The sequence below is a fragment of the Lissotriton vulgaris genome, chromosome 1_1 (genome assembly GCF_964263255.1).
Source record: "Lissotriton vulgaris chromosome 1_1, aLisVul1.2, whole genome shotgun sequence".
NCBI classification, from domain to species: Eukaryota; Metazoa; Chordata; class Amphibia; order Caudata; family Salamandridae; genus Lissotriton; species Lissotriton vulgaris.
In genome coordinates, this window is record NC_141685.1 from 465,418,507 (window position 1) to 465,444,136 (window position 25,630).

Consider the following 25,630-nt stretch of genomic DNA (forward strand, 5'->3'; position numbering starts at 1 on the left):
CCAAGATACAGTGGTCAGCTCTCAGGACCAGCGTTGACATGACAGACTGAAGCTCATCGACAAAAGAACCAACTGGACCAGGGGGCCTGTACACTAGCAGCCCTTTCACCGAATGATGCGGTGCCAATGATAAAGAGAAGGCAAGGGATTCAGATCCATTGATATCCTCCGTAGGAATAATTGAGCATACAACAGATTTCTTCACTACGAGTGCTACCCCTCCACCCCTCCCCTCCAGTCTATCTTGCCTATAAATATTGTATTCTGGAGGAATCGCCATAGCGATATCGGGATTGGAGGAGACTCCTAACCAGGTCTCTGCTAGCATCAAACACACCGGTTTTTCCGTGGTCAGGAGGTTAAAAAGCTCCTGAGCATGACTGCGCACTGACCTGGTGTTTAAAAGCATACAGAGATGCTTCACAATGTCCGTCTCCCGATTGGACAGTGTCCGTGGAGCATTGCCTGGCGACCAGCCGCAGCCCGGGCATCTCCTCTTGCCCCTACAGCGACCAGGAAACACCTTATAGCAAGCACACGATACCTTTTGTAAAGAGCGCAGCTTCGAAGATGTATAGCAGACCATGATAGCACCCGGTATGATTAGTCTAACAGATCCAGCCCCCCCGCCGCTCCGACCGCTTCCGAGACGCTGACGGGCGCAGACAGGCTGGACTCTGGCGTGACTCCGGCGTGACTACGGCGAGAACGCTGCGCGAGAACGCTGCGCGTAGAATGACTGCTTTATATACAGGTCAGCGTGTCCTTATGACAGCTGATCTGCTACCCCCAAATGGCCAGGCGTGGAAGATGACTCACCCAAGATGGCGGCCAAAGCTGATGTGACCCGGGACCCGCTAAGCGCGGTGGAAATCCAATTATAGTGCAGGTGAGGGAGCGCGATGCTGAGTAAAAACAAGGTAAAATCAAATAAAGACAAAGCAAATACACAACAGGGATATTTTAAAAAATGCTGCAGCGTTCGTAAATAGCTCGCTCTGCAGCGTGCTACGATGTTGGAGTGTCAGGGTCAGGCGTCCGAGGTAGATGCAAACAGAGTGGCCCGCCTAGAATGCTCCCTTATATACAGGTCAGCGTGTCCTTATGACAGCTGATCTGCTACCCCCAAATGGCCAGGCGTGGAAGAAGACTCACCCAAGATGGCGGCCAAAGCTGATGTGACCCGGGACCCGCTAAGCGCGGTGGAATTCCCATTATAGTGCAGGTGAGGGAGCGCGATACTGAGTAAAAACAAGGTAAAATCAAATAAAGACAAAGCAAATACACAACAGGGATATTTTTAAAAACGCTGCCGCGTTCGTAAATAGCTCGCCCTGCAGCGCGCTACGATGTGTTATATGCGCTAATGTGTTTATAAGTAATACAAAGGCTATTTATTTTATATAACCTTGTGTGGAGTTTCTTTTGTGGTGTGCTTAGTGTTTTGCTGCCGTGTGTGTGTTGCACAAAGGCTTTACTCATTGCCTCTGGGATAAACCTGACTGCTCTGCCAAGCTAACAAGAGAGTGAGCAGGGGTTGTCTTCGGTGTGTAACTCCCTTGCCATGACTAGTGTGGTGGTTTCTACCTGGCTTAGGCATTTGCTCTAGCCAACCAGAAATCCCATTTCTAACACAACCATAATTACTTTCCACACAAAGTTGTCAGCATGTTTGAATTTATTACATCATAGAAAGAAATCCATGCCCATATAATTCAAGGCTGCTGTTTCACAAACACACCCAACCAATCCTAAGAGGAACGAGAATGGAACTACACAACATGATGACTCTCAGGCAATCACATTAAATTTCCTAGGCTTGTGCATCCCATAATGGTACGACTGGGCCTGTGGAATTAGTGAATTAATTCTCTATCCACTCAATTCAGACGGTGTGGCTCAGAAAGAAAAGCTCAGGTTGATATTGTAGGCCATTGCCCCACATCAGTCCAGCACCCCCTCAAGGAAAAAAATCTGCTGGATGTGCAGGAATGTAAACCACTAGCCCAATGTATGTCACTCTACTTCACAATCCCTAAGCTACAAACGTGAACTGCAACAATGTGATTAAATATAAGAACACTACTGCCAAATAATACAGAATCACACCTGCAAAAACTAGGTGTTGCCGATTATGATAATCTCCACATAATATTAATGGTGGGTGGCAAAACTATAAAATGGAAATCACACCCACAATGTAACATACAGATTTAAGATGATTGTAGCTCCAACTTTGATAAGTGCTTTCATTGGTTCATGTCGAAAAGTTTTTCAACAAATTCCTTTATTCGCAAGCTGATGCAACAGTGCAACAAGATGCACTCCAACACTGCCATACATTGGTGAGGTGAGGCTAACATTTCGGTGAAAAACATGGCGGCCGCTGGTTAGGGTGGCGCGCATCTCTGACAGACCTCTCCTAGCCCCCGAGGAATGGTGTAGTAATCGGCTCGGCTCTCACCGCAGTTCAATACTAGACGGCTCGGCAGTAAGGGGAGTGTAATCCGCGTCTTCCTGGAGCTTCCTGGAGCTGCTTGGAGCTTTTCTCTTTGTCGCGTGTGTAAACCGCCGTGAGTGCCTGGCTCGGTGTCGATGTGTGTGAGCCTGGAGCCACCCCCTGCCTCTCTCAAGCGGTGGAAGAAGGCAGCAGTGGTGCTTAGGCGTGGCAGCAGGGCGGCAGCTCGCGGACTGCTTAGAGGTCTACGAGGTAAGAGTGAGGAAGGGCGGACCAAGAATCACCCGAACCAGAACCCCTCAATTTTTTTCAAATTTTCGCCCCACGGAATACTTTGAGCCTAAGCCTGAGGCTGAAGGAAGCGGCACAGCAAGGGCGAAGGACACAGTGACGGCAGCCCGCGGATCCCCCTCAGTGCTGGGCAGCAAAGTATCAGACAGTAAGGAGGGGGCACGGGGTGGAGGCACGAAGGGGGGAGAATGCTTGAAGTCCAGTAAACTCACCAGTGGTACCCCTGGAAAGCGGGGGGTTAAGGCAGAAGACGGGGAAAGGGCTCTAGGAGCAGCATTTCAGTGGGAAAACAAGAAGAAGGCGGAAAAGTAGCCCCAAACTATTAACCAGACTGTAGCCTGGAGAGAAATAGCGAAGGAGGAGTAGAGGGGGAATGTGAGTTTGAGGCTGGGGTTACAGTGGATGTGGAACTTGAATCTGTCACAGCAGTTAAGGGGAGTCTAGGGGCAAAAACAAGAGAGGGGCTTACTCTCACCAAAGCCAGTACTAGCACCCACCTAGGGGGTAAAGGCAAAACTAAGGGGTTACGAAGGAGTGCAAGGCGAATTACTCGGTGCGTTCCTATTTTAAAGTACTGCCCCAGGTACTAGATATCCTACAAAGTACAGAGGTGGCTAGTGGCGCCCATGAAAGAATCATTAGCAACCCCAATATTTTCCAGGTGAATGAGTCCATCGGCTCAGTGACTAATACTATAGAGGTCTCTAAGTCAACCCCAGTGGTAGGTCTCGGGAGCCCCGATCATTCCGTGGAGGCTGTGGAGGTTGACGGGGAGCCAATGGCACCAATGGAGATCTAATGGTTGGAGAAAAGGGTGGGGTGGCCCCTTGGAGGTGCTTCTAACTGCCATGAGGGACGAGATAAGGAGTGGGTTCTCGGAATCCAAGACTAACCAGAATGAGATCAGGGCGGCATGTGAGACCCTCGAAAAGAATGTTGATGGCCTTTTTGAAAGAACAGAGAGGCTGGAAGGATCAGTGGGGGAGTTAAAAGTGAGTCTGGAGTCCGCAGAGACTAAGATTCAATGTCTACAGAGATATGGGGATGCAATGAAGGAAAGGGTTGAGTCCCTGGAAAATTATTCAAGAAGGAACAATCTTAGACTCTTGAAGATCCCAGAGGGGAAGGAGGGTGGAGACCTCAAGGCGTATGTAGTGTCTTTATTAAAGAATGCCCTCAACTTGGATTAGACAATACAAGATCTGGAGAGGGATATCCAGAGGATACATAGAGACCCCTTTCGCCTCAACCCAGGGAGAGTGAAACAGAGGAAAATCCTAGTGAATTTCCTCACATACACTATAAAGGAAAAAATCCTGAACCTTGCACTAAAGGCAAAGTCACTAAAGGCCCCAGATTTTTCCTTTGAAGTCTGATCCGATCTGTCAAAAACCACCCTAGATAGACAGTGGAAACTCGGCCAAAAAGAGGAAGATGGCGTCAGCGTGAGTGGTTGCAGTGGCAGTGCTCTGCTGTGTTGGGCTGCTTTCTCCTTATAGAAAATGCTTTCTGAATAATGAGTAATGAACACTGAAAAAAAAAACGATGATGAGGATACCACACTTCCGCATTTTTGATCCGCTTACTCTTTGACTGCTACAGGAGGAAAACATCAGAGAAACCTGGAGGATATCGACTCGGGCTCTGGTTGTCAGCTGCAGGATAATGGAGTGTTGAACCCTGGCCTGACCTGTCTGCTGTCGGTCTAGAGATTTCGGAGTGCCGAGGGTTAAGCGCACCGCTATCTATCGGAGGAGAAGTGTGTTGGTGAATGCCGAGTCGGGCTGAGCAGCACATTACCTGGTGACCCGATAGTGCACGCCATCTACGCTGGATGGGACAGAGACGGCAAGTGGTTTTTTACATTCCTTCCACGTCCGTCCGTTATTTGTATACATAACGACTATGCTTTTGCTTTCACTTGCTATAAGTTGTTCAGTGGGGCGATTTTCTAACATTACAGGAGGCGCTTTGAAGAGGCTCACCGGCTCACCAGCTGTCTACATATACTTTTAGTCAGCTCACCTTACCTCACCTTGCCTCTCTTTTCCCTTCTCTGTTGCGTGCAGCTGAAGCCTCAATCCATCGCCTGCTCGGCTCGTCTCAGATCGTGGGCGTGGGCATGGGCGTCATCTGCAGACACAAGGATACAGGCTTATAGCTCCGTAGCTTTCATCACGTGTTCTGTTTCCAGGGGGACGCTAACGCAGAGGGGGAAATTGACAGAACGAATGGTGCTGCTCAGAAGCAGATTTAAAACAGGGGGAGAGAGGTTTTTCTTTGGACTTGTGACTGGCTCATCAGTTTTACCTGTTTTAAACGCATTACCCAGTTCTGTAACTGTTACTTCACAAATTTCTTTAGTGGCATTTATACCTGATATACTCATCAAGCGTCAAGTTAATTATCAAGTAATTAGGCGTCACCCTCGTGTTACTGGTCTCTCACATGGAGACCTTATTGCCTCAAAGACTACGGAGAGAATCATTTGCTTAAAAAAAACTTTCAGAGTTACGAAATTCCGGAGGAGAAGTAATGCTATTCTGAAAGAATTCTACTATAATCACAAGAGTGAATCTCAAGGTAGAATTCTGCAGTGTTTACAGACGTCAATAATTTGGAAGGCGACGCCCAATAAAGTTAAAGGCATGGAAGGGGGTATCAGAGAGGATAAAGGGGCTACCTTACCAAAGGAACAGAAGACAGAACAGAAAGGACAGAAACCCCAAACAGACGCAGCATTAAATGAGAATGAGAAGGAGGGCGAGGCAGGTGAGCTCCCACAAGGAGAGACACCGGAGGAGGTACCGATACCAACTGAACAATATCTGGAGAATGAAGACATGGAGACAATGCCTGTACAGCACACAACCAACAGACATAAAGGTCCGGAGATTAGAGGGACCAGAGCAAAGGAGATAGACCTGGTAAAAGACCCAACACGAATAGAGCACCAAGAAAAAGAAAAAGAAAAAGGGAAGGCGAAAATTAAAGATAAGAACACGGAAAAAAAACTGGAAAAGGAAAGAAAAAAAGCCAAACGAAGAGAGAAAGAGAAAGAGAAAGCTACTAAGCACAATGAGGAGGATGGGGATGAGGGTGAAATAGAAAATAACGCCAAAATGGAGCTAAAGCACAGAGATTACAGTCTATAAAGAATATTAAAGCATCTGCAAAGAATACCGGCATACATGTGTCATCCCAACAAAAAATCTCAAATATATTTAGCCCTCTACTAAAAGGCCAGAATGATGTAATAACTAATGGAAAAACACAGACTGTACTCCAAAACAAGACCCCCAAAGAGCGGAGTGGTAGCAACAAAGATATCCAATGCATGCCCTCAACCAACTTGGAGGTAAGGCAGACTATACGGCCCAGCGAAGGTACTCGGAATGCTGACCCAGATGCTGAGATAAATACAAGGAGTAAAGAGACATGGACATTCATAGAAATAGAAGCAACACCATCGAACCAAAAGGAGCAGACTGAGCAACTTAATGGAAAAAATATAGCCGAAGAGTTAGGGGACCTAAACCCTTCTCCGAATCAGGCGGCATCTCCAGCTGGGAAAGAGTTGCATTTAGTAAACCATTCTCTCTCAAATGAAGGCTCCGAATCTGATATTTACGAGACAGGGATGTCTATCTCAAGCGACTCAAGTGAATCAAATGGCTCCAGCAAATTGAGCGACTCAAGAGAATCTAGTCCAAGCGCACAAATGGACATTGCGCTACAGGAGTACTCCGGTTCCAATGATTCGAGATGATTCGAGATTACTTAGCGAAGTCAATGTAAGGAAAAAAAAATAAGTGGGGGTAAAAAAAGGTCAAAAAACAAAAAAGAATGAGGAAACCACAGACCCTGGTAATAATACGGATTATGCTAAAAGTAGATCTAATCCTCCTCGAAGGAGTCCAAAGAGCAAAACATCGGGAGGGACACCACGTCAAACCTCAGACTTACATGAGAACACAGACAGATATAAAAAAACAACGGAGCCCACATTGAGCGAGGTGCTTAGCTCAATCAAAAACTTTTACACGGATGTGAAGAAGGACAGCCAAAAGAATCGTGTGGCCATTGAAAAACTACAAGGTGAAGTTAAAAAAGTGGGTAATATCTGCTCTGAGATCTCTGAGAGAATGGTCATGGTTGAAACTCGCACCGAGAACCTTGAAACCGATTTCGCGATACTTCAGAAAAAAGGAAAAGAACAAGATGGAGTAATAAGAGATCTCATGCTCAAAATGGAAGATCAGGAAAACAGATCTAGAAGGAATAATTTGAGATTCCTTGGAATTCCGGAGAACTCAGAGGGTAGCGATGCCAGGGGGCAATGATTGACATTCTCAAAACATCATTTCTGGAGTTGGAAGCCTGGGATATGGAAAGGGAAGTACAGCGGGCCCATCGTTTTCCTTTAATGCTATCAAAGCATTCCAACAAGCAAAATCAATATCCCAGGGCAATGTTGGTCTGCTTTGGTAATTTCATTCTCCAGGAAAAAATCTATGATTTAGCAAGACCTACAGCCCAAAGAGACTATAAAGGGTTCAAATTTTTTGTAAGACCGGACTTTGCCCACGCTACCGTGGAGCGAAGATGGAAAATGCGTCAGCTATTTGAACCGTTTGAAAAACTTGGAGCAAAAGTATTTTTGCAAAATCCAGCACGCTTGAAAATAATATTCAAAGGCACAACAAGAAGCTTTATTAATGAAATACAGGCAGAAGACTATCTACGTGAAATTTCGGATTCTGGCTCTCGGCACTCAGGGAAATAATCTTAACTATATCAAATGAAGGATGATAGAAGGAGCGGATAGGTTGAATTAACTATTTCAATGTATATTTGGAAATGTGGGCAATAAACTGAATGGCTGGGCAGCCTTTGAAACTAAATCTGAGACATTATCAGAGGAATCCGGTTTATTGGCTGAACCAGCAACCGATAAGCATATCACTTATATTTATATTCTAGCCCAGTCCACAGGGCCCGCTAGCGCGGAGGTCACACCCCTGGTCCAGATAGGCCCAGGTAACCTTCAAAGTTGGTGGTGGGTGGGGGAAGCGGAAGGGGGTCGGGCAGAGGGGTGTGGTGGGGTGTGGGGGGGGTAAAGGTAGATGGGTTTTAGGGGGAGGGGGGTGGGGGCAACCAAACAGGCAACCAATCAGCTCAGAATCTATGATTGACATAGTTGCGAGAAAATTGAAAAAACGGGCATTGTTCACTACTAAAAAGTGCAAATACCAATATATACAAAACAATTGTCTAATACTTATAAATGGCTAAACTAAAAATTTTGAGTATCAATATATGTGGGCTTAATGATCTTAGGAAGCGACAAAAAATAGCAATTGACCTCCAGTCAACCAAGGCAGATATTGTTTGTTTGCAGGAGACCCATTTTGTGGGGTCCCAAAGACACATATTAAAAAATTTGGGGTATAGACTAGTTGTCGCTACAACTCAGGCAAATAAAAGACGGGGAGGGTGGCTATTTTGGCACGGGGTTGTATAATACGCTTTACAAGATCTGCTGCAGATTCTTGTGGCAGATGGGCAATTGCTGAGGGTATATGCGCTGAAGGGAAAAAGATCACAATTCGCGCAGTTTATGGCTGTGTTTTTGATGACCCTGAATTATTAATGTTTTTATCAAATGAACTAGCTCATTGGCCCGTACCCATGGTTATTTGTGGTGATTTTAATATTAACCTCCCAACAAACTGGTCGTCCGGCCATAACTTTAAATGTCAAGGAAGGAAACCTAAAACTTTCAAAGCCTTGGAATCACTTTGTAATACTCATGGGTTAACCGATTGCTGGGAGACAAAACACCCTTATAACCCAGGCTATACTTTCTTTTCTCATCCTCATCAAAAACTAGCCAGACTGGATTACTTTTTTGTTTCACACACCATTGTATCTAGCTGTTCAATAAATCAGTTACCCAGGGTTCTTTCTGACCACAATCCTCTACTTATGTGCATAAATATGGAGACGATACAATCAGATCGTAGCCTCTGGACCTTTGAAAGATCTTTATTGCACAACGAAAAATATTGTATACATATGGAGAATTGGATCCCAGAATTTCTAAAGTTTAATATGGGTAGTGCCCCTTTGGATGTGGTTTGGGACGCATTGAAAGCAGGTATAAGGGGCTAAACCCTTAGATTTTCCATCAACAATAACAAAGAAGAAAAACTAAAGCTGGTAACCCTACAGGAAGACTTAATAAGAAGGGAAGAAGCCCTTGCTAGAGTGGTGCAATGCGGAGTCAATATAGAAAGGGCGGTACGTGAGGTAGCGATTGGAAGGAATCTAATATCTGAAATATTTACCACCAAAGCAATCAGTAAAGCGGTAGTGAACAGGGAAAAAACCTACGAACTGAGTGAGCGGGTGGGTCACCAATTAGCTAATCGTATTAGACAACAGAAATCAGAAAATATGATTAAAGCAATTAGAGATCCCGTCCAGGGATTAACCCATGATCCTAAAGAAATCAGAGAAGCTTTTAAGCGTTATTACTCGGATCTCTATATTGAGATAGGTAATAGCCAGGTCAGTATTGATGAATATCTAGAATTGACTACACGCCCCCGTTTATCTCAATCGGATCAAGATATTCTCTCGGTCACTCCGGATTGGATAGAAATTCTACTCTCAATGAATAGTCTTCCGTCGGGTAAAGCAACAGGCCTTGATGGAATCCCTACTGAATTCTATGTCAGATTTAGTAACAAACTGAAAGATATTCTTACTAAATTAATGATTCCTATCATTCAAGGTGGGCGCCCTCCGGAATCCTGGGCCAGGGCGAAAATTATTCTTTGCCAAAAAAAACAAGGATCCTACGGAACTTGGTGCATATCGACCAATCACATTAATCAACAATGATTCCAAAATATATTCTAAATTATTAGCCTGTAGATTATCACCTTTAATCCATAAAATTGTATCCATTACACAACACAGATTTGTACCAGGGAGATCAACCACAGACCATATTCAGAGGGTGATCACGCTTTTCGATATGGCTGAAGTGGCAGGAGACCCAATGGCCCTGATATTGCTAGATGCCGAAAAAGCATTCGATAGGGTCTCCTGGCAGTATCTATGGACAGCCATGTCCAAAAGTGGGATTGGCGACCAGTTTATTAAAGCTGTTCAGGCGATGTATACCACCCCAGAGGCAGTGGTAATGGTTAATGGGGATTTATCAGATGCCATCAATGTGACTAGAGGTACGAGGCAGGGCTGTCCCTGCTCCCCATTATTATTTGCCATCTTTATTGATCCATTTATTTCAAGGCTAGAATCAAACCACTTAATACAACCCAGGAAAACAGCCAATGGTGAAACAAAGACCTTGGCTTTTGCAGATAACATCGCAATAGTCACCGCCGATCCAGAGGAAACACTAAAACAAAATGGAAGAAGAAGTTAAAAAGTTTGGCGAAATATCAGGTTATAAATTGAACGAAACTAAAACCCAGATTGTGATCAATAGTCAAATCAATTTTTCTGATGACAGGGTGGTAGAGAATGCATTATATCTCGGTGTCAATATCACCTCCAATCTAAACAATTTAGTAAGTCTCAATTTGAATCCACTTCTTAAAAAGACTGAGAAAAGTTTAAATAGCCTGCACAACTTATATTTATCTATCATAGGAAGATGTAATCTTATTAAAATGCTATTCTTTCCGAAATTTCTGTACTTTTTTCGGACCATCTGTTTAAATTTCGACCCATCAATATTTAAAAAAATGGATAATATATTGTCTCGTTTTATTTGGGGATATGTAAGAACACGTAGAGCTCAAAAATATATTATCCTACCAAGGGAAAGAGGGGGTCTGGCGCTTCCAAACTTTAAAATCTATTGGTGGGCAACCATCCTTAAATACAGTAGAGCTCTCTTAACCCCCAGGCAAGAGCCCAATATAGATATGTTAGTCCCAACCACACAGGAACTCATTCTAGGTAAAGAGACAAGTGATCATTTGTGGATGTTAACATATGACTGTCATTTCAAAAAGGTCCGCTTTAAAACACTTAAAGGTATTTATATTGTTTGGAACCATGTGCGAAAACTCTTGGGACTCTGTAGGTTCTCCCACTATACCACCCTAGTTAGAAATTCTAATCTCTCTGAGATCTTTACAGATTATTGTATGACACGATGGGTAAGATCGGGAATCACACAGATTGGTTCGCTATATGACAGCTTCTGCTCATTCGAATCCCTAAAAACTAAATTTTGGTTCGAATCGCGTGACTTTTTAAAATATTTGCAGTTAGGGATTTTATTGCTAAAAAGGGGGGTGGCAGTTGGGCCATGAATAAAATTCCAGCAATCGAAACAGTGGTGCGCACTAATAGTGTTAAAATTGGTGAAATTTATAAAGATTTAGTTGTTAGTCTCCCAGATGATTTAGACAAGCATATCCATTATTGGCAAAACAAATTAGAATTGACAGAACCTCTTACGCGAAATGCTCTAGAAAAATCAAATTGCTTATCAACGTCAACCAAACTTCAAGCCCAATTTTACAAGACGTTTTTTCAACTTTATTACACACCAGCTAGGATATCCAAATGGAGTACCGGTAAAAGCACACTATGTCCTCGATGTGCTCAGCCCGAAGCAGATTTGGTACACATGTTAGCTACATGTCAAACCCTAAATACTATCAGACAAGACATATCAACGTTTCCGTCAGGAATATTTGAGAGTAATATTGTGATCACCACTGCGGAAATTATACTGGGGGTGGATAGGAACGTTAGATCCGCCAATATGCAGGGATTAGTGTTTATCTCAATGGCGGTACTTAGAATCTGCTTAACATCTGCATGGTTGGACCTGTACCCGCCCACATTCCAGCAATGGCGGGCACGATTCCTTGCTACCTATAGCCTGGAAATAGCTATATACAAACATAAGGGCCATAAAAAGAAAAAAAAAGGGTTAGAAATATGGTATCCCGTTACACAATGGATCGAGAGATCAGACTCGTAATGCAGATTAATTGTGTGTATATGAAAGGATATTCTTTGTATGGTTATGCACTTATCTGTTGTGTGTCTCCTTTAGTATTTGCATAACGTTTAATCTAAAATATTTCTGTTTATATTCATTGCCTGTTTGCATGGGGTTGTTTTTATAATTGGGTGGGATGGGTGGGAAAGAATGATCAAAAATTATCAATAAAGAATTGTTAAAAAAAAAAAAAAGAAGAAAAAAAAAAGGAAACTCGGCCAAAAAATTGAGATGTTTAGAGCTGTGGGGGCAACAGTGCAGATGAGATTCCCTGCTTTCAATAATAAAATGCACAACATCTGTTCCCCTCTAGAAGCTGAGGACCTATTAGCATCCATTAGTGTGCACTCACGGGGGATATTAAGGTTTCTTTTCTCCTCCAGTTTCAGTCCCCATGTAGTGAACCTGACAGTTATGGTTTCACATTAAACATTAAACCTAAACTCTGAGCGGAAGGAGGGGGGAAAAAAAGGGGGGGGTGGGAACAAGAACACAAAAGAAAAAAGGAATGAAAAGAAAAACCTTAAAAAAGCGGCCATAATTAGGTAAACGGAAGGCTATGATCAGGAAAAAAATATATATATATTTTTTTCTCTCAAAGTTAGAAAATCACAAAAAGGAAAAAAAAAATATAGTATGAAATAAAATTTTGTCACAATTGGGGGTAGTGGGACTTCCCTTCCTGTCTAACTTACGCCTTATTAGCAGTCACTCAGTCTCAAATGCTGTTTTTTTTAGCCGGTCCTTTTTTTTTATATACAGGGTGGGCGGGGCAAGAGGAGAGGGTTTGTCGGACAACGTAAACCTGGCTATTCACCTGGCCAGTGTAAGTAACGGTGGGTTTTCCAGGGGGGGAGAGAGGGGAAAAGAGTTAAAAAATCCTCATAAGTCTGTTCTCATAACAATCATTCTGAGCCATAATTTCTTCAGGCGCCTCACGAGGAGTCCTTGTCAGTTAAAAAGATGTCAATTTATATACTTAAGAGAGATCGGTCCTATTGGTGGGTGGGTGGAATGGTGTAGGAAAGGGACATGATTGGGTTGCAGTTTATTATCCTGGAATGTCAATGGCCTGCGTGTGAGGGGCAGGATACATAGAATCCTACAGTATCTGAGAGATTCCCCCGCGCAGGTCATTGTCATTCAGGAGACGCACCTACTCAAACATGAGGTTAAGGATATGCTGAACAAGGTGAAGTGGGTGGATAAGTTCATATGCACGGACCATAACGCTAATATACGAGGGATCCTCATTATTTTTAAAAAGCATGCAAAGGTACAGATTATGGAGCATAAGGAGGATCTTAGTGGAAGATGGCTTTTTACCAAATTACGGCTAGATGGTAGTCCATATACTTTAGTTGGCTACTATGGCCCGAATCATGATGACCCATCCTACCTCAACAAGATTCAGAACTATCTGATTACTTTGCAAGATCCGGTAATATGGGTTGGAGATTTTAACCTGGTCCTGAATCTCAAGTTAGATAAGTCGCCCAACTCTAGAGCAGTGACGCACTCCAAATCTAGGCAAATTCTTACATCTATAATGACAACCTTGGGTCTAGCGGATCTGTGGAGGGAGAGGGCGGGTAATATCCTGAGAGTTTCCTTCCAGAAATTAAATGCAAACATAAGTCGAGAATCGACTACGCTCTCTTCAGTTGCAATCTTAAAGACGCACTGAAGGAGCTGGTATATCTCCCCTCCCACTTGTCAGATCATTCAGCTATCCTCTTTACTCTAAAACATTCTCAGCAGATTAGACACACTTCCTGGTCCTTTGACCGGACGATCCTGCTTGAAGAAGAGGAGATAAGCTTCTTGGTAGCTGAGTCTACCTCATTCTTGGAAATCAATTTAAACTCGGCTACGATAACGATTGTGTGGGAAGCATTTAAAGCCTATTTAAGAGGGTGTATAACCAACAGAGCCTCACACAGAGGGAAGGTATACAGAGAAGCAAATACAAATATTGAGCAGGAATGGTTTTTCTTAGATCAGAAGTGTGGCCCCGCCTCAGCATCCACAGTACAACAAGAGAAGCGGGCGGAGCTAAACAAAAAACCTGGCAAGTTTACTACAAGGAAGGGTTGCTAAGCAAGCTCTCACATTTTGAGTATGGAGAGGCTGCAGGTGGTTTTGGCCTGGAAAATAAAATCAGATCAGGCCAAAAAATACATCAGGGAAATAAAGGTAGAGGGGGAAGCTACAGCTAGGACTTCTATCCCAGAAATTGGAAGTGCTTTTCAGGAGTTCTTCCAGAATATTTATAAGGAGGATATTATGGAAGACCCTTTGGCCAGGGACTCTGGTTAGACAAGGTCGGACTGCCTACCCTCTCATTACATCAGAGTGACCACCTGGACAAGGAAATTTCAGAAGCGGAAGTTAACAAGGCTATTAGACAATTGAAGCGTTGGAAGGCGGCCGGGCCAGACGGTCTACCAGGGGAAGTGTACTGCGTATTTGGCCCGCCATAATTCCATCACTGACTGCCCTCTTTAACGGTATCTTCTTAAGTGGCGTGCCGCCACCTGAGTCGTGGAGTGAGGCAACGATTGTATTGATCCCCAAACCTGGCAGGGACCCTATGGATTGCGGGTCTTACCGGCCGATTTCGCTCCTAAACAACGACTATAAGATCTTTGCAGCTGTTTTGTCGGCTCGGCTTGGGAGCGAGATCGGCTCAATAGTCCATCAAGACCAGAAGGGATTTATAAGGGGGCGCCAGTTGGCAGACCTCACCCACGACCTGGTTGGTGCAATAGACATTGCTTCAACTTTCTCTCTTCCCTTGGCCACTTTGACCTTGGATGCTACCAAAGCATTAAATAGGGTCAATTGGCCCTATCTGGCTGCAGTAATGAGAAAGTTTCAGTTTGTTGTCAACTTTTGTCGGGTTCTCAACCTCCTGTACAGCGACCCCAGCGCTAGACTGTTGGTCAATGGTGCTCTAACTGAGCCCTTTAAAATCATGAGGGGCACCAGGCAGGGCTGCCCGCTTTCCCCCTCCTATTCAATATATATATTTAATTGAACCTTTCGCACAAATATTGAGAGAGGAGCATAACATCCCCTCTTTCGAATTTGGAGGATGGGTAAAGCGGCGGGTAGGACTCTAGGCAGACGATATTCTTATTTATACAACTAACCCGGTTCAAGCTTTTCCCACAGTCATTAAAAGGGCGTAGGAATTTGGGCGGATCTCGGGGTATGAAATCAATGCGGGGAAAACCGAGATCATGACTTGGAATATCGACAACACACAGCTTATCATGACCCCCTCCATGCGCTATCTGGGAATAAGGATTACCCAGGAAATTGGTATTATGGCACAGACCAATTTGGACCGGGTCTTCCGAGAATGTCGGGCGCTCTTAAAATCTTGGTCTTTCCTCCCTTTGACCGTACTTGGGAAAATAAGTTTGGTAAAAATTTCCATTCTCCCCAAATTCACGTTTAATTTTAATTCCATCCCACTAGCTTTTGACTCCTATTTAAGTTTGGGGATCAGAGTTTTTTTTTAAAAAGGTGAGGTTAAAGACCTTACAATCATTGGCAAAAGCTTGGGTGCTAATAAAAGCAAGAGTAGGGTTGGCCTATTTTTCAAATTCCGCCCCAATATGGGACTCCCCGGGGCTTCCCCCTGTTTAAAGGATAGTCTTGCAGTCCCCGTAAAGGAGGCAGGGATTCTAAGATGGGGAGAGCTGCTAGCAGGAGGGTCATTGGTAGAATGGGAGGAGCTATATGAGAGGTTGGCCCAGCTCTATCGAGATTCAAATATATACAACTTGTTAGTTGGTCCCGGGACTTGATCAGGAAAAAGGCCCAAGTGGGGAGGAGAAGTATTCTGGAACAACAACTGGTAGAGAGGCAAACGGGGGGTAAAGAGGTAGCCTTTTGGTATTGGACCATTCTGGAGGAGGTGGATGGGGAGTTTACTCTCCCAGATGAGCTGTGGGAAGGCCACATGGGTACTCAGTGTGAGGACTTATGGACAAGATCTTTTACTCTCCTGTATAAAGCTGTTAAGCCAGCCTGGTTGAGATGAAATCACCTGTTTACAGTACATCGAGCCTACCTTTCCCCTCAAAGGCTATCCAAATTTCAGCCAGGAAAATGTTGTAACAAGTGTAACCTCCCCGCAGCCTCTGACGTCCATATGTTTTTGGAATGTCCCCTTATCAATGCTTTCTGGGATGAAGTAAAGGTCACTTTGGAAAAAATTCTTAAAACATCATTATCTTACCCTGCCACTAATAATATTTGGACTGGATGGCAATATTACTGGGCCAGCAAGGACCTTCCTGTTTTATGCAATTCTCCTTGCGAGCCGGCAGATCTGTACATTTTGGGTCGACTCTAAGGCACCATCACATGCTGGCTGGCTAATGTCCCTACACGAAACATCAAAGGTGGATCTGGCCAGGTCATGCAGTAAACGTAACCTTATTTTTTGGAATCTGCTTGTTCAGTGGAGTTAGAATTTTCGTCAGGACTGCCAGGTTTTTTTTCTTTTCTTTTTTTTTTCCCCCCGGGTCCGATGATTATGCCTAATTACTCCATGGTCCTATTGGTGGTTCCGCCCGACAATGATACCAAACTAGGTCCAACAGGCTGAAATATGCCTTGATGGAGTATCGAGGGGATTGGCACGCCTTCCAACTTATCCCTCCCTTAAATATTCCTAAAGCGTCTTCCGCCAGTCTGGTATCTTTGTCTGGGCGTGGGAAAAGATCATCACGATCGCACCCTTTGCCTAAGTACATTTAAGGTGGATGGCGTTTTCTTTGGAACGAGGGTTAGGCAAATGAGGACAAAAAAAAAAACCGCCACACATTTCTCACGTATGTTCAAAAGTAGCAAACAAACCCAAATAACTTGGACAAGTGGGAATAATTGAAAAGTCACATTTCTCAATACCATGGGTCTCGTAGGTAGTCAACACAAAAAAAACAAAGCTACCTGGAAAAGTTCGGTTTTCTGTACAAATGTGCATACCTAACGGGCTCCTCAGAGGAAAAAGATACAACAACCACATGGTGGTTAATGTAGTCTCTGAGGTGAATGGTTCTAAGTGCTTCTCCAATACTAATCCTAATGTGGAGTACTATCACCTCTTTTTGAACAAATCTTCACAATGCATCGCCGCATTCTCAATCCTTGTGTGATTGGGATTTCTAGAACTGCATGCAAGAACTGGAGTCCGTCCTTGTGAGAGTCCTAAATATCATTGACAACATCCTGGTGCATGCTGCCTTAATAGACTTCGGCAGTACTCAAAAGAATCTGGCATAGCAGTTTGGCACTGTACTGCAATAAATGTGTGGTTCTAAAATCAAATATTCAGTTTGTCAGATATCAGTTTGGGTGCTGGTGGGAGACACTACTGCTACTTTTGTTACTGCAGGATGATTTTGCAGCACTGCTGCAAAACCGGCTCCCAGTTACAAAAAAGCCACCCCCCCCCCCATCAGTCAAAAACCAGTCCCCACCCTTCTGGCCCACTGGGAAAATGGCTGGTGCCCCCTACAGCCCTGCCAAGCAGAGGTACAGGCACACCGACAAATAAATGGTAACATTCACAAGGGAGCGCTGCCATATTCACATCTACATATTTTGCATTGAGTTACAGATTGCCACACAAACAAGCCTTTATTAACTCTCTTCCAAGAATTATCTTAAAAGCCCCTCAAAGAATTAAAAATGGATCCTCCAGTTGCAAGAATATTCATCCAACATGACACATTTACCTTTCAATGGCACACTAGCAGGTTACGTTCCACAAGATGCTTGGCAAGCAGTCACAGCCAGCATGAATCGTGGGTGGGGAAGTCATGTGGGGTGGGGGTCGTGCGGCGAGGGGGCGTTAATTTAATTTAAAAAAAATAAGCTTGCCTTCTCTTCCAGTCCCACGTGGTGTCATGTCTTCACTCTCCTCTCCATAGAGGAAGCAGGCAGCCTCTCTTCCCTCCCCTAAGCCAATCACAACGTTGCCATCCACCCTCACAGGCATCTATGGGAGGCCATTTTCTCTTTGTAGGCTGCATGCAGCTGCATGTAGCCTACATAGAGAAATGCAGAGTGAGTATGACTGGTTTGGTCCGCCAAACAGCCAGCGCACTCAAAATGGGCAAGCCACTCCTCCCCTGGACTTCTTCAGGACTGGCGACCCGCCTACCCCCAAACATGCATACCCTTCTGCCTTCTTGCAATTAGAGAAGCAGAAACATACAATGGTATTTAAAATACCCTTTTATGTTAATGCTTCTCACACTGCGAGAAAGCAGTGGGGCGATGCTCCTCCACCCACATAGAGGAGCCACCCCTGTTGGCAAGCAACCACTGATGAGGCTACTCAAGCCACAGAAACTGAATTTGTGTGGTGTGCCTCTTAGTAGATAAGTCAAGACCACATCAAGTAGTTATAGAATAGCTAATTGCTGCAACCACTGTGTACAAGTAAGTAAACATTACCAAGACACCATAGAATACAAGCAATTAACGTAAATATTGCGGAGACAACCTCATCGGATCGAAAGCGACCAAATGACAATTAAATCTTTACTCAACATGTGCCATGCTTTTTCAACCACAGATAAGGTTTCTATTGAACGGGTCTATGGTGGTAATCCAGCAGCTTTAGCACCTTGCAATCGTAAACTGAATCTCTCCCATGCTACACACTAACAGGGCCGGCTTTAGCGCTGTTGGCGCCCGGTGTGACAATCATTTTTGGCACCCCCACATCCCATGACGGCCTCCTCGGATTCTCTCACTACCACAGGGCAAAAGTGTCCCTCATCACTCCAATCATAAGCTATTGCTAAACACAGCGGCCCCCCTGCCACAGGCCAGCGCCCATTGCAGCCGCACCAGTCGCACTGCCCTGAAGCCGGCCCTGCACACTAAGACATAGGAGAGACTAAAGAGAGGATACGGCAACATTTTGGTTCTTATGCACTAACAATCAAGTAGAAACAATGCTAAAATAACTCCTCACCTTTAAAGCTGCAAGTCAAAAAGAACCTCAGGCACCGAAGCTATCTAAAATAGACATTGGGTCTTACGGAGTACTGACTTTGTCTTCCAGAGAGAGGACTAGTCCGAGTACAGGACCTTAAACCCAGATAAGTAACAAGAAGAAATGAATGTAAAGTATCCATCTTTTAAAAAAAAATTTCTTTACTTTGCACTTCTCATAAATCCTAATGCTACGGAGAAAATGAAGGCGTGTATGCTTAACGTCTGTGTAGCGGTTTGTAGATGATACACTTGGGGATACACTATGAAGAGCCTGGCTGGTTCTCAGTGAGTGATCTGGCATGAACATGTAGGCAACAGTGAAATCTAAGCCTGTATTATTTATTTAAAAACAACATATCCCCTCAAGAGGATGAACAATTATTTCCCAGTTTCTTAACTATTTTGGCACAATACTCATTTATCTTTCAGTATTATCTGGCGTTGTGTTGATGGTTTTCGTAAACTGGATTTTGTCTCCCGATTTTTTTTTTTTAAAGGAAAGCTGGCCACTGTATTTAAAACATATACTCTTCTGGGCTCTGTCGCCAGATGTTGATGATGTACCCTTACGTTTGATGTCTCAATCTATGCAAAGCCAGTTTTCCTAAAGCACATGGCTTGTCTTCCATACTTAAATATTTTGATTAACAGTAGTGTGTGGGTCTGTCAATACTTGATGCGTTTTTCATCTCCTTTGGAAGGCTTTAACTGTGTAATCGATTTCTAAACAAATGAGTTGCAAATCTATATATAGAGAGATTGTAGCACACCAAGGGCCAGATGTAGGTCGCCCAATACCGGTCGGTAACGGCCGAAATTACCGAATTTCGGCCGTTACTGACCAGTATTGGGCTTTTTAGATGTAGGTGGCATTTTTTAAGGAATTCTTAACATACCGATTCGGCAGGGGCGTAGCTAGAGCTTGTGGAGCCCGGGGCTATCCCTCAGATTGCCGCCCCTTTGGGGGGGCAGAGGGGGGGGGTTATTGGGTACTGGGGAAAAAGGACGGTGAGCACTTGAAAGATGTCCGAGAGACACATAGTATTGCTGCTAATAGTTACCTCGATCATGCAAGTTACATGCACGTACATGACACGGTCAAAGGCTACACAGTTGAATACACCGGTGACTGGCAGTACGAGTAAATAAATGCACCCACTGCCGCTGTGTGAACTATGAAACACAGCAACGAGGGTTCAGGGGGTCTGCCAGGCCTCTGGGCCCTGGTGTGACTGCACCTTCTAAACCAATGTTAGCAATCCCCCTGATCTGCCGTGTTATATACGGTGCTTGGCTTCTACCCAAATCTATGTCGACCTTAGTGAATGCCCAAAACAGCAGGAGCGCTTTAATACCTACATTTGAAGTAATCAAATCTTGCCTCAGCAAACACTCTTTGTGATCGTAGAAAAATGATCCTACATGTTACTTTCATCTGTAAAATGTGAATTTCTTTCACCAGCCCTGAGAAAACTACTATTTGATAGAAAAACAGCGACAGCCCTGATGATCATCTCGGTCGCATCCAGATTTCAGATGCAGGGTGCCGTTGCCGCTCCTGCTGATGGTCCTTGTGCCTCCACAAGGGCATGGTGCGGGCATGCATAGGCAGCTGTGGGCTCCTACCAGAATGCCAATCAAGGAAGGGGCTTAGCAGGGTGCCATCTGGTCAGCCATGTCACTCACAGTGACTCACCATACATGTAATTGGCTTCTAAACATAACATAGTTTTTACAGGAGCTTGACAAAGCCGCAGTGGTTGAGAAAGCGCTGCTTGAAAGAGATAAGAAATACTTGTAGGTGGCTGGGAGGGACGAGCTACTACAAGGACGGAATCCTTTATAAAGCAAATTCAGAAGCACCTTCAGCTATTGAGATGCAAACAGCCTGGAATGTGTGAAAAAAAATCCTGCGGGGGACCTGTCCTGGCAGTATGTCCTTGTTTTTTTTGCCTGTGATAAAAAATTACAAAATCTGCATTTCAAAAAGGCAGTAGTATTTTAGACATGGCAGAAATGTCTACCTGAGGCCTGCTGCTACACACTAACTGCACACAACACTCACCTACTTCAGATGATAGTGCCGGACTGCCGCAAGTGCGTCATGCGTTCGTGCCTCCTATGATGATAAGGCATGCAGTATGTCCTTGATGTTTATATCTTCCATCTGGTGGATCTTCTCAAAATAAATGGACATTTAGAAGGAATCTTACAAAACCACTACCACCTACCGGGAACATCCAGATAATACATAGGGATGTCTCTCATCTGAGGTCAAATGAATTAAGTGTGTAACACACCCACTGGGTGTTTCTCCCCACTTTAACGGACATCCCTGGATGAAGGCATCCGAAGCAGAGAATTTTGCACAATAAGTTGCAGGCACTTACTTGTAATTTCTACCCGAAATATGGGTAAACTGCGCATGATCGGTTTTATGAACGGGTGCAATGGGTCTAATCCTCACCCTCCCCGCCCTGCTTAGTGTACACAAAACACTTGCAAACTAATCAACACACGGATTCGTGTCGGTGACGTTTTCCAATAGTAGACAGACGTGTGTGTAAAGTTGCCAGCTTGACTACACCTTCTGAGTGTGACCATTGACGTAATAGAGGGACTTGCCAGGTGGTTCTTTGGGTGTTAACACACCGCACAGCCTGCTTGCAATGAGTGAAAACGAACACGTCAGCTGGCCTAGCAGGTGTCTCTCCAGCTCTCCTGGGGTTCAGCAAATATTATTGCTAGAGTATTTTAGACCGCAACAGGCCTCCAGTGCCGCGGCCGCCTCAATAATGGTGCCGCCTGGGGCGGACCACCCCTCCCCCCTCCCTAGCTACGCCACTGTGATTCGGTAAATTACTGAATCCAGGATGTAGGAAGCACTCAAGTTAGTGCATTCCTCAGTTAAGGATTCGTTATTTACCACCAATTAGAAGTTGGTGGTAAATAATGAAAACCTTTGAAAAAGCATTTTTTTTGCTTTTCCAACAGTGCCATGTTGCAGACATACCTGCCTTTACGGCAGGTATGTCTGCAACATGTGCACCCATACCCAATTGAGGGGTGCAACAGGGTGTCAAAGTGACACCCTTCCACCCTTCAATGTTTCCCCCTTTTACCGAATCAGTATTTACCGATTCTGTAATTGACATTCATTCCTATGGGCCTTGGAGGCCCATAGGAATGAATGGCAATTACCGAATCAGTAATTCGGTAATTTTTACAGAAAAATTACCTACATCCCATTTACTGTTCTTAAGTACCAAATCGGTATGATTCGGTATTTAAGAGTCGGTAAACTGGGATTACCTACATCTGGTCCCTAGTTTTTTAATAATTTGTCTAGTGTTTGTGCTGCTATTTAGCAAAATCAATTAATATGACATTAGGATTGTGGTATGATAGAAAATACATTGTGTTCCAGTGGGTAAGTTGCCGACTTTAGAACCTGCTATTCTAGTCTCTAATTCTGGCTTCACTATATGACAAAATTAAGAATAAAATTGTGCGTTTTGGTCAAATCAGTTTGTCTAGTGCCCTCCATTAGCCACATAAGCATAATAAGTATATAGTGGGCTGCTTGCTACTATCCTAATTACCACCCTCCCACCCTCACATTACATCCTTGTTAACGCCATTCCGTCACAAATTACTATACTCTCAAGGCAACACTCATCTCTTGTTGAGGATACTGCTGTTAAAATAACAAGCACTTACAAAGTTCATAGGCTACGACAAGGATACTGGTGCACAGACTTATTAGTTTGCCAATGCTTGTTTGGGGTTTGGCATTGTTTATGGCAAAAACATTGTAAGATGGGCAGCAGTGCTTTCACACGCCTGCATAGACTGCAATCTTAGAATGGTCTTTGCAGTGCTTTATGAAAAAACATTTCAAGATGGCATTTATGTATTATGCACACAGGTGGCTTATTGGAATGTTTTTTCATAAAGCTTACCATAAACCATTCCGAGATGTCGTCCGCCTCATATGCGCAAATTCTCATGCCTTGGGGGCCATCTGGAAATTGTTTAAAAATTATTCAAAGATTGCTGCCCACCACTGTATTAGCACCAGATTTAGGATTGAGCACTGGCCAGCAAGTAGGTGCTGAGGAAGACAAGATTTTTAAATGAGCAGAGTAGGAAAAAGGGGAAAGAAAATAGTCCCTCACGAAATGTGGTGAACTATCCTGATGTCAGCAGTGGAAGGATACAACTTATTCAATCAACAGATGGCGAGACAGAGTCCTCTCTGGTAGATGCAAACATAAGAATAGTGAGGAAAGTGACCAAATGAGGAGCAGGGAACTTCGAAAGACACGAAAGCTATTGACTCATGGATAAGGAATGGATCCAAAGCCCAGTGTAAATATATTAGTTACAATAAGTCTGTTGTCAACACACAATTTACACAGCCATTAGGCGAGAGAGAAATAAAATGTCTACTCCGCTTTACTGATTGAGAATGGACCTGGCATTAACAAAATGACAAAAAAATATAACTGATGTTGCATAATTAATATAAAATACCATGTTATGTTGATTTGTGCTTTCTTAGACATGTCTGAAATTGCCAAGGATAAGGCTGCTCGTTTTTTAAAGAAAAGAGGCAGCGTGTCATCTTTAAGCAGCCATGAAGTCAAAGCAAAAGAAAGCATTGGGAAGACCAAAGAGTAAGTTACTTTTGTGATTTAATTGTGTTCGGCTTGCTCTTTGCCTTATTATTCACTTACAAAGTCCACACCAGAATGTACTTTAAATGTTTTTTAGATGAATTTGTGTTGTATTTAGCCTGTCTCTTTTCTATCTCTGGGATTTCATTGTCATTCACATGATGTCACCACTAGAACCTTGGGTGACATCATGGAGTGTTTGGGGCTTAGCCTGGTGACAACTGGCAGCTGGAACCAGGCAGGCTAAGTGGCAAGCTGGTCACTCCTGGTGGGTCTTCTCTACATCTTATTCTTAACATCTTGAAGACTTGTCTAACTTGAATAAAGCAACCTAAATGATACCAGGCTCACGGCTTCTATTTACAACAATTTACTTATTATTTTAAAAGGGCAAATGAAAATTATTTATTTTATTTAATTAAATGATTGGAGTTTCTTCTAGGTTTAAATTTCGACCCAAAAAGTGTAAGCACCCCATCACGTGCCAGAGCAACAACACTTCTCAACTAACATCAGCGTACATTTACTTGAATGAGGCAATTAAAGTCTGAGGAAAACTACAGGGAACGAAGGAGACCACGCTGGGCATTAGTCACCTACTATGGTTTTATTACTAGCTGTTAAAAATTATGCCATACATGGCCATGTTTGCCAAGCACATAGTGGAAGTATTCCCACCTACCGTGGCATTCTCAAAGTGATTGGGAATGTCTGATTCACCAAGGGCTTTCTTTACAAGAAAGTGACGCAGCACGGTAGCACAAGCCGCTTGGCTGCGCCACTATGAGCCACTTTCAAAGCACAGGGATGCGTCATATTTATAACAATATGTTGCAGCCCTGTGCTCTCCCCTGCGCTGGCGCACTATTGGCTGCCATGCACCAACGCAGGCATCCTTGCGCCATGGTGCAAGGGTGTCTGCGTTTTAGGTGTCCCTTTCTGCACAAACAAAATCTCGTGAGGTGTATTCCTCTTTCTACGTGTGCTGCAGAATGCTGCACGCATAGAAAGAAGAAAAAACAAAGAGAAATAGAAGTATTTCTCCTCGTTGCACCTCCTTACGCCTCATAAGATTCTAACGCATTCCCAGGTTTACGAAATGTTGTAAATCTGGGAATACTCCAGAATCCATAGGTGTTACGTGGGAACACCCACAGCAACACCCATGGTATGCCTCTTTCACCTGAAGTGCTGAGTGAAAAGGGGCCGTATTTACAACGCCACGGAAAGCCACCCACGAAAAGCCATGCAGGGTGCCTTCACATGTCCTTGTAAATTTGGAACACCACACTACACCGCCGGTGCGTCAAAAACCTGTTGTTTGCTGTGGCAATATATAGTTATATACTTGCATATATAACAGTTATGTCCCACAATAATACTAAGACCATACTATGCAAAGGCCAGCAGAAAATTGTAAGTTATACCTCTTAAATTCACATAAAAAAATCTGTTATGAGAGCTGTCCATCACCATTACTGTACAGCCAAAAACTAGACCAGCAAATGAACAGACATAAATTAACTAAAGAGATCTGTCACACACTACTGGATGATTTGTAGGTCCCGAATATCTATGCACTCCAACCACTTCTTTACATTTCACAATGGTACTCAGATTTGGTATAATAATAACAATGCCCATCTCAACAGATCTTTCCTCTTCTCAGTCCCTCCAACCATGCCAGCTAAGGACCACAACTGCACACAAAATCTCAGATTAGACAATTCAGTGCAGTAACCAGCGAAGAAGACTACAATCATAAGGAATACCATAAAGGGGCCTGCAGAGCTGTTCAAAGCTGCCAGCATACTGAAAACCATAAAACTACTCTGTCTCTTACACCTCATCATCCACCACACTGCTGCATGTTGTGTCCCATAACACAATAACCACACCTTGGTGGTCATCGCGCACAACATGGAAACACTCCTCACATTGGATCAAAACAAAGACGACATCATTCCAACCACACACCCTACATAGTGTAGTGTGATACCCTTGTAGGCAAGAGCCTCAGTTCCTGCACATAGGGGTAGTAAGGACTATATAAATACTGCAATACAATACAATTACATTCCCAAAATAAAATATTTACCCACACCTGCTCAATGT

General features: G+C 43.9%; 1 protein-coding gene across 1 annotated transcript in view; it reads left to right on the forward strand.

Annotated features, from left to right (window-relative positions):
• DYNLT5 (dynein light chain Tctex-type family member 5) overlaps positions 1 to 25,630 on the forward strand; it is an 86,695-nt gene that overhangs the window by 10,067 nt on the left and 50,998 nt on the right. Inside the window, exon 2 of the mRNA XM_086936233.1 lies at positions 23,401 to 23,515. Within this exon, the coding sequence (XP_086792359.1) occupies positions 23,403 to 23,515 (113 nt within the window). The 5' untranslated portion in view covers positions 23,401 to 23,402. The remainder of the gene's footprint in view (positions 1 to 23,400; positions 23,516 to 25,630) is intronic.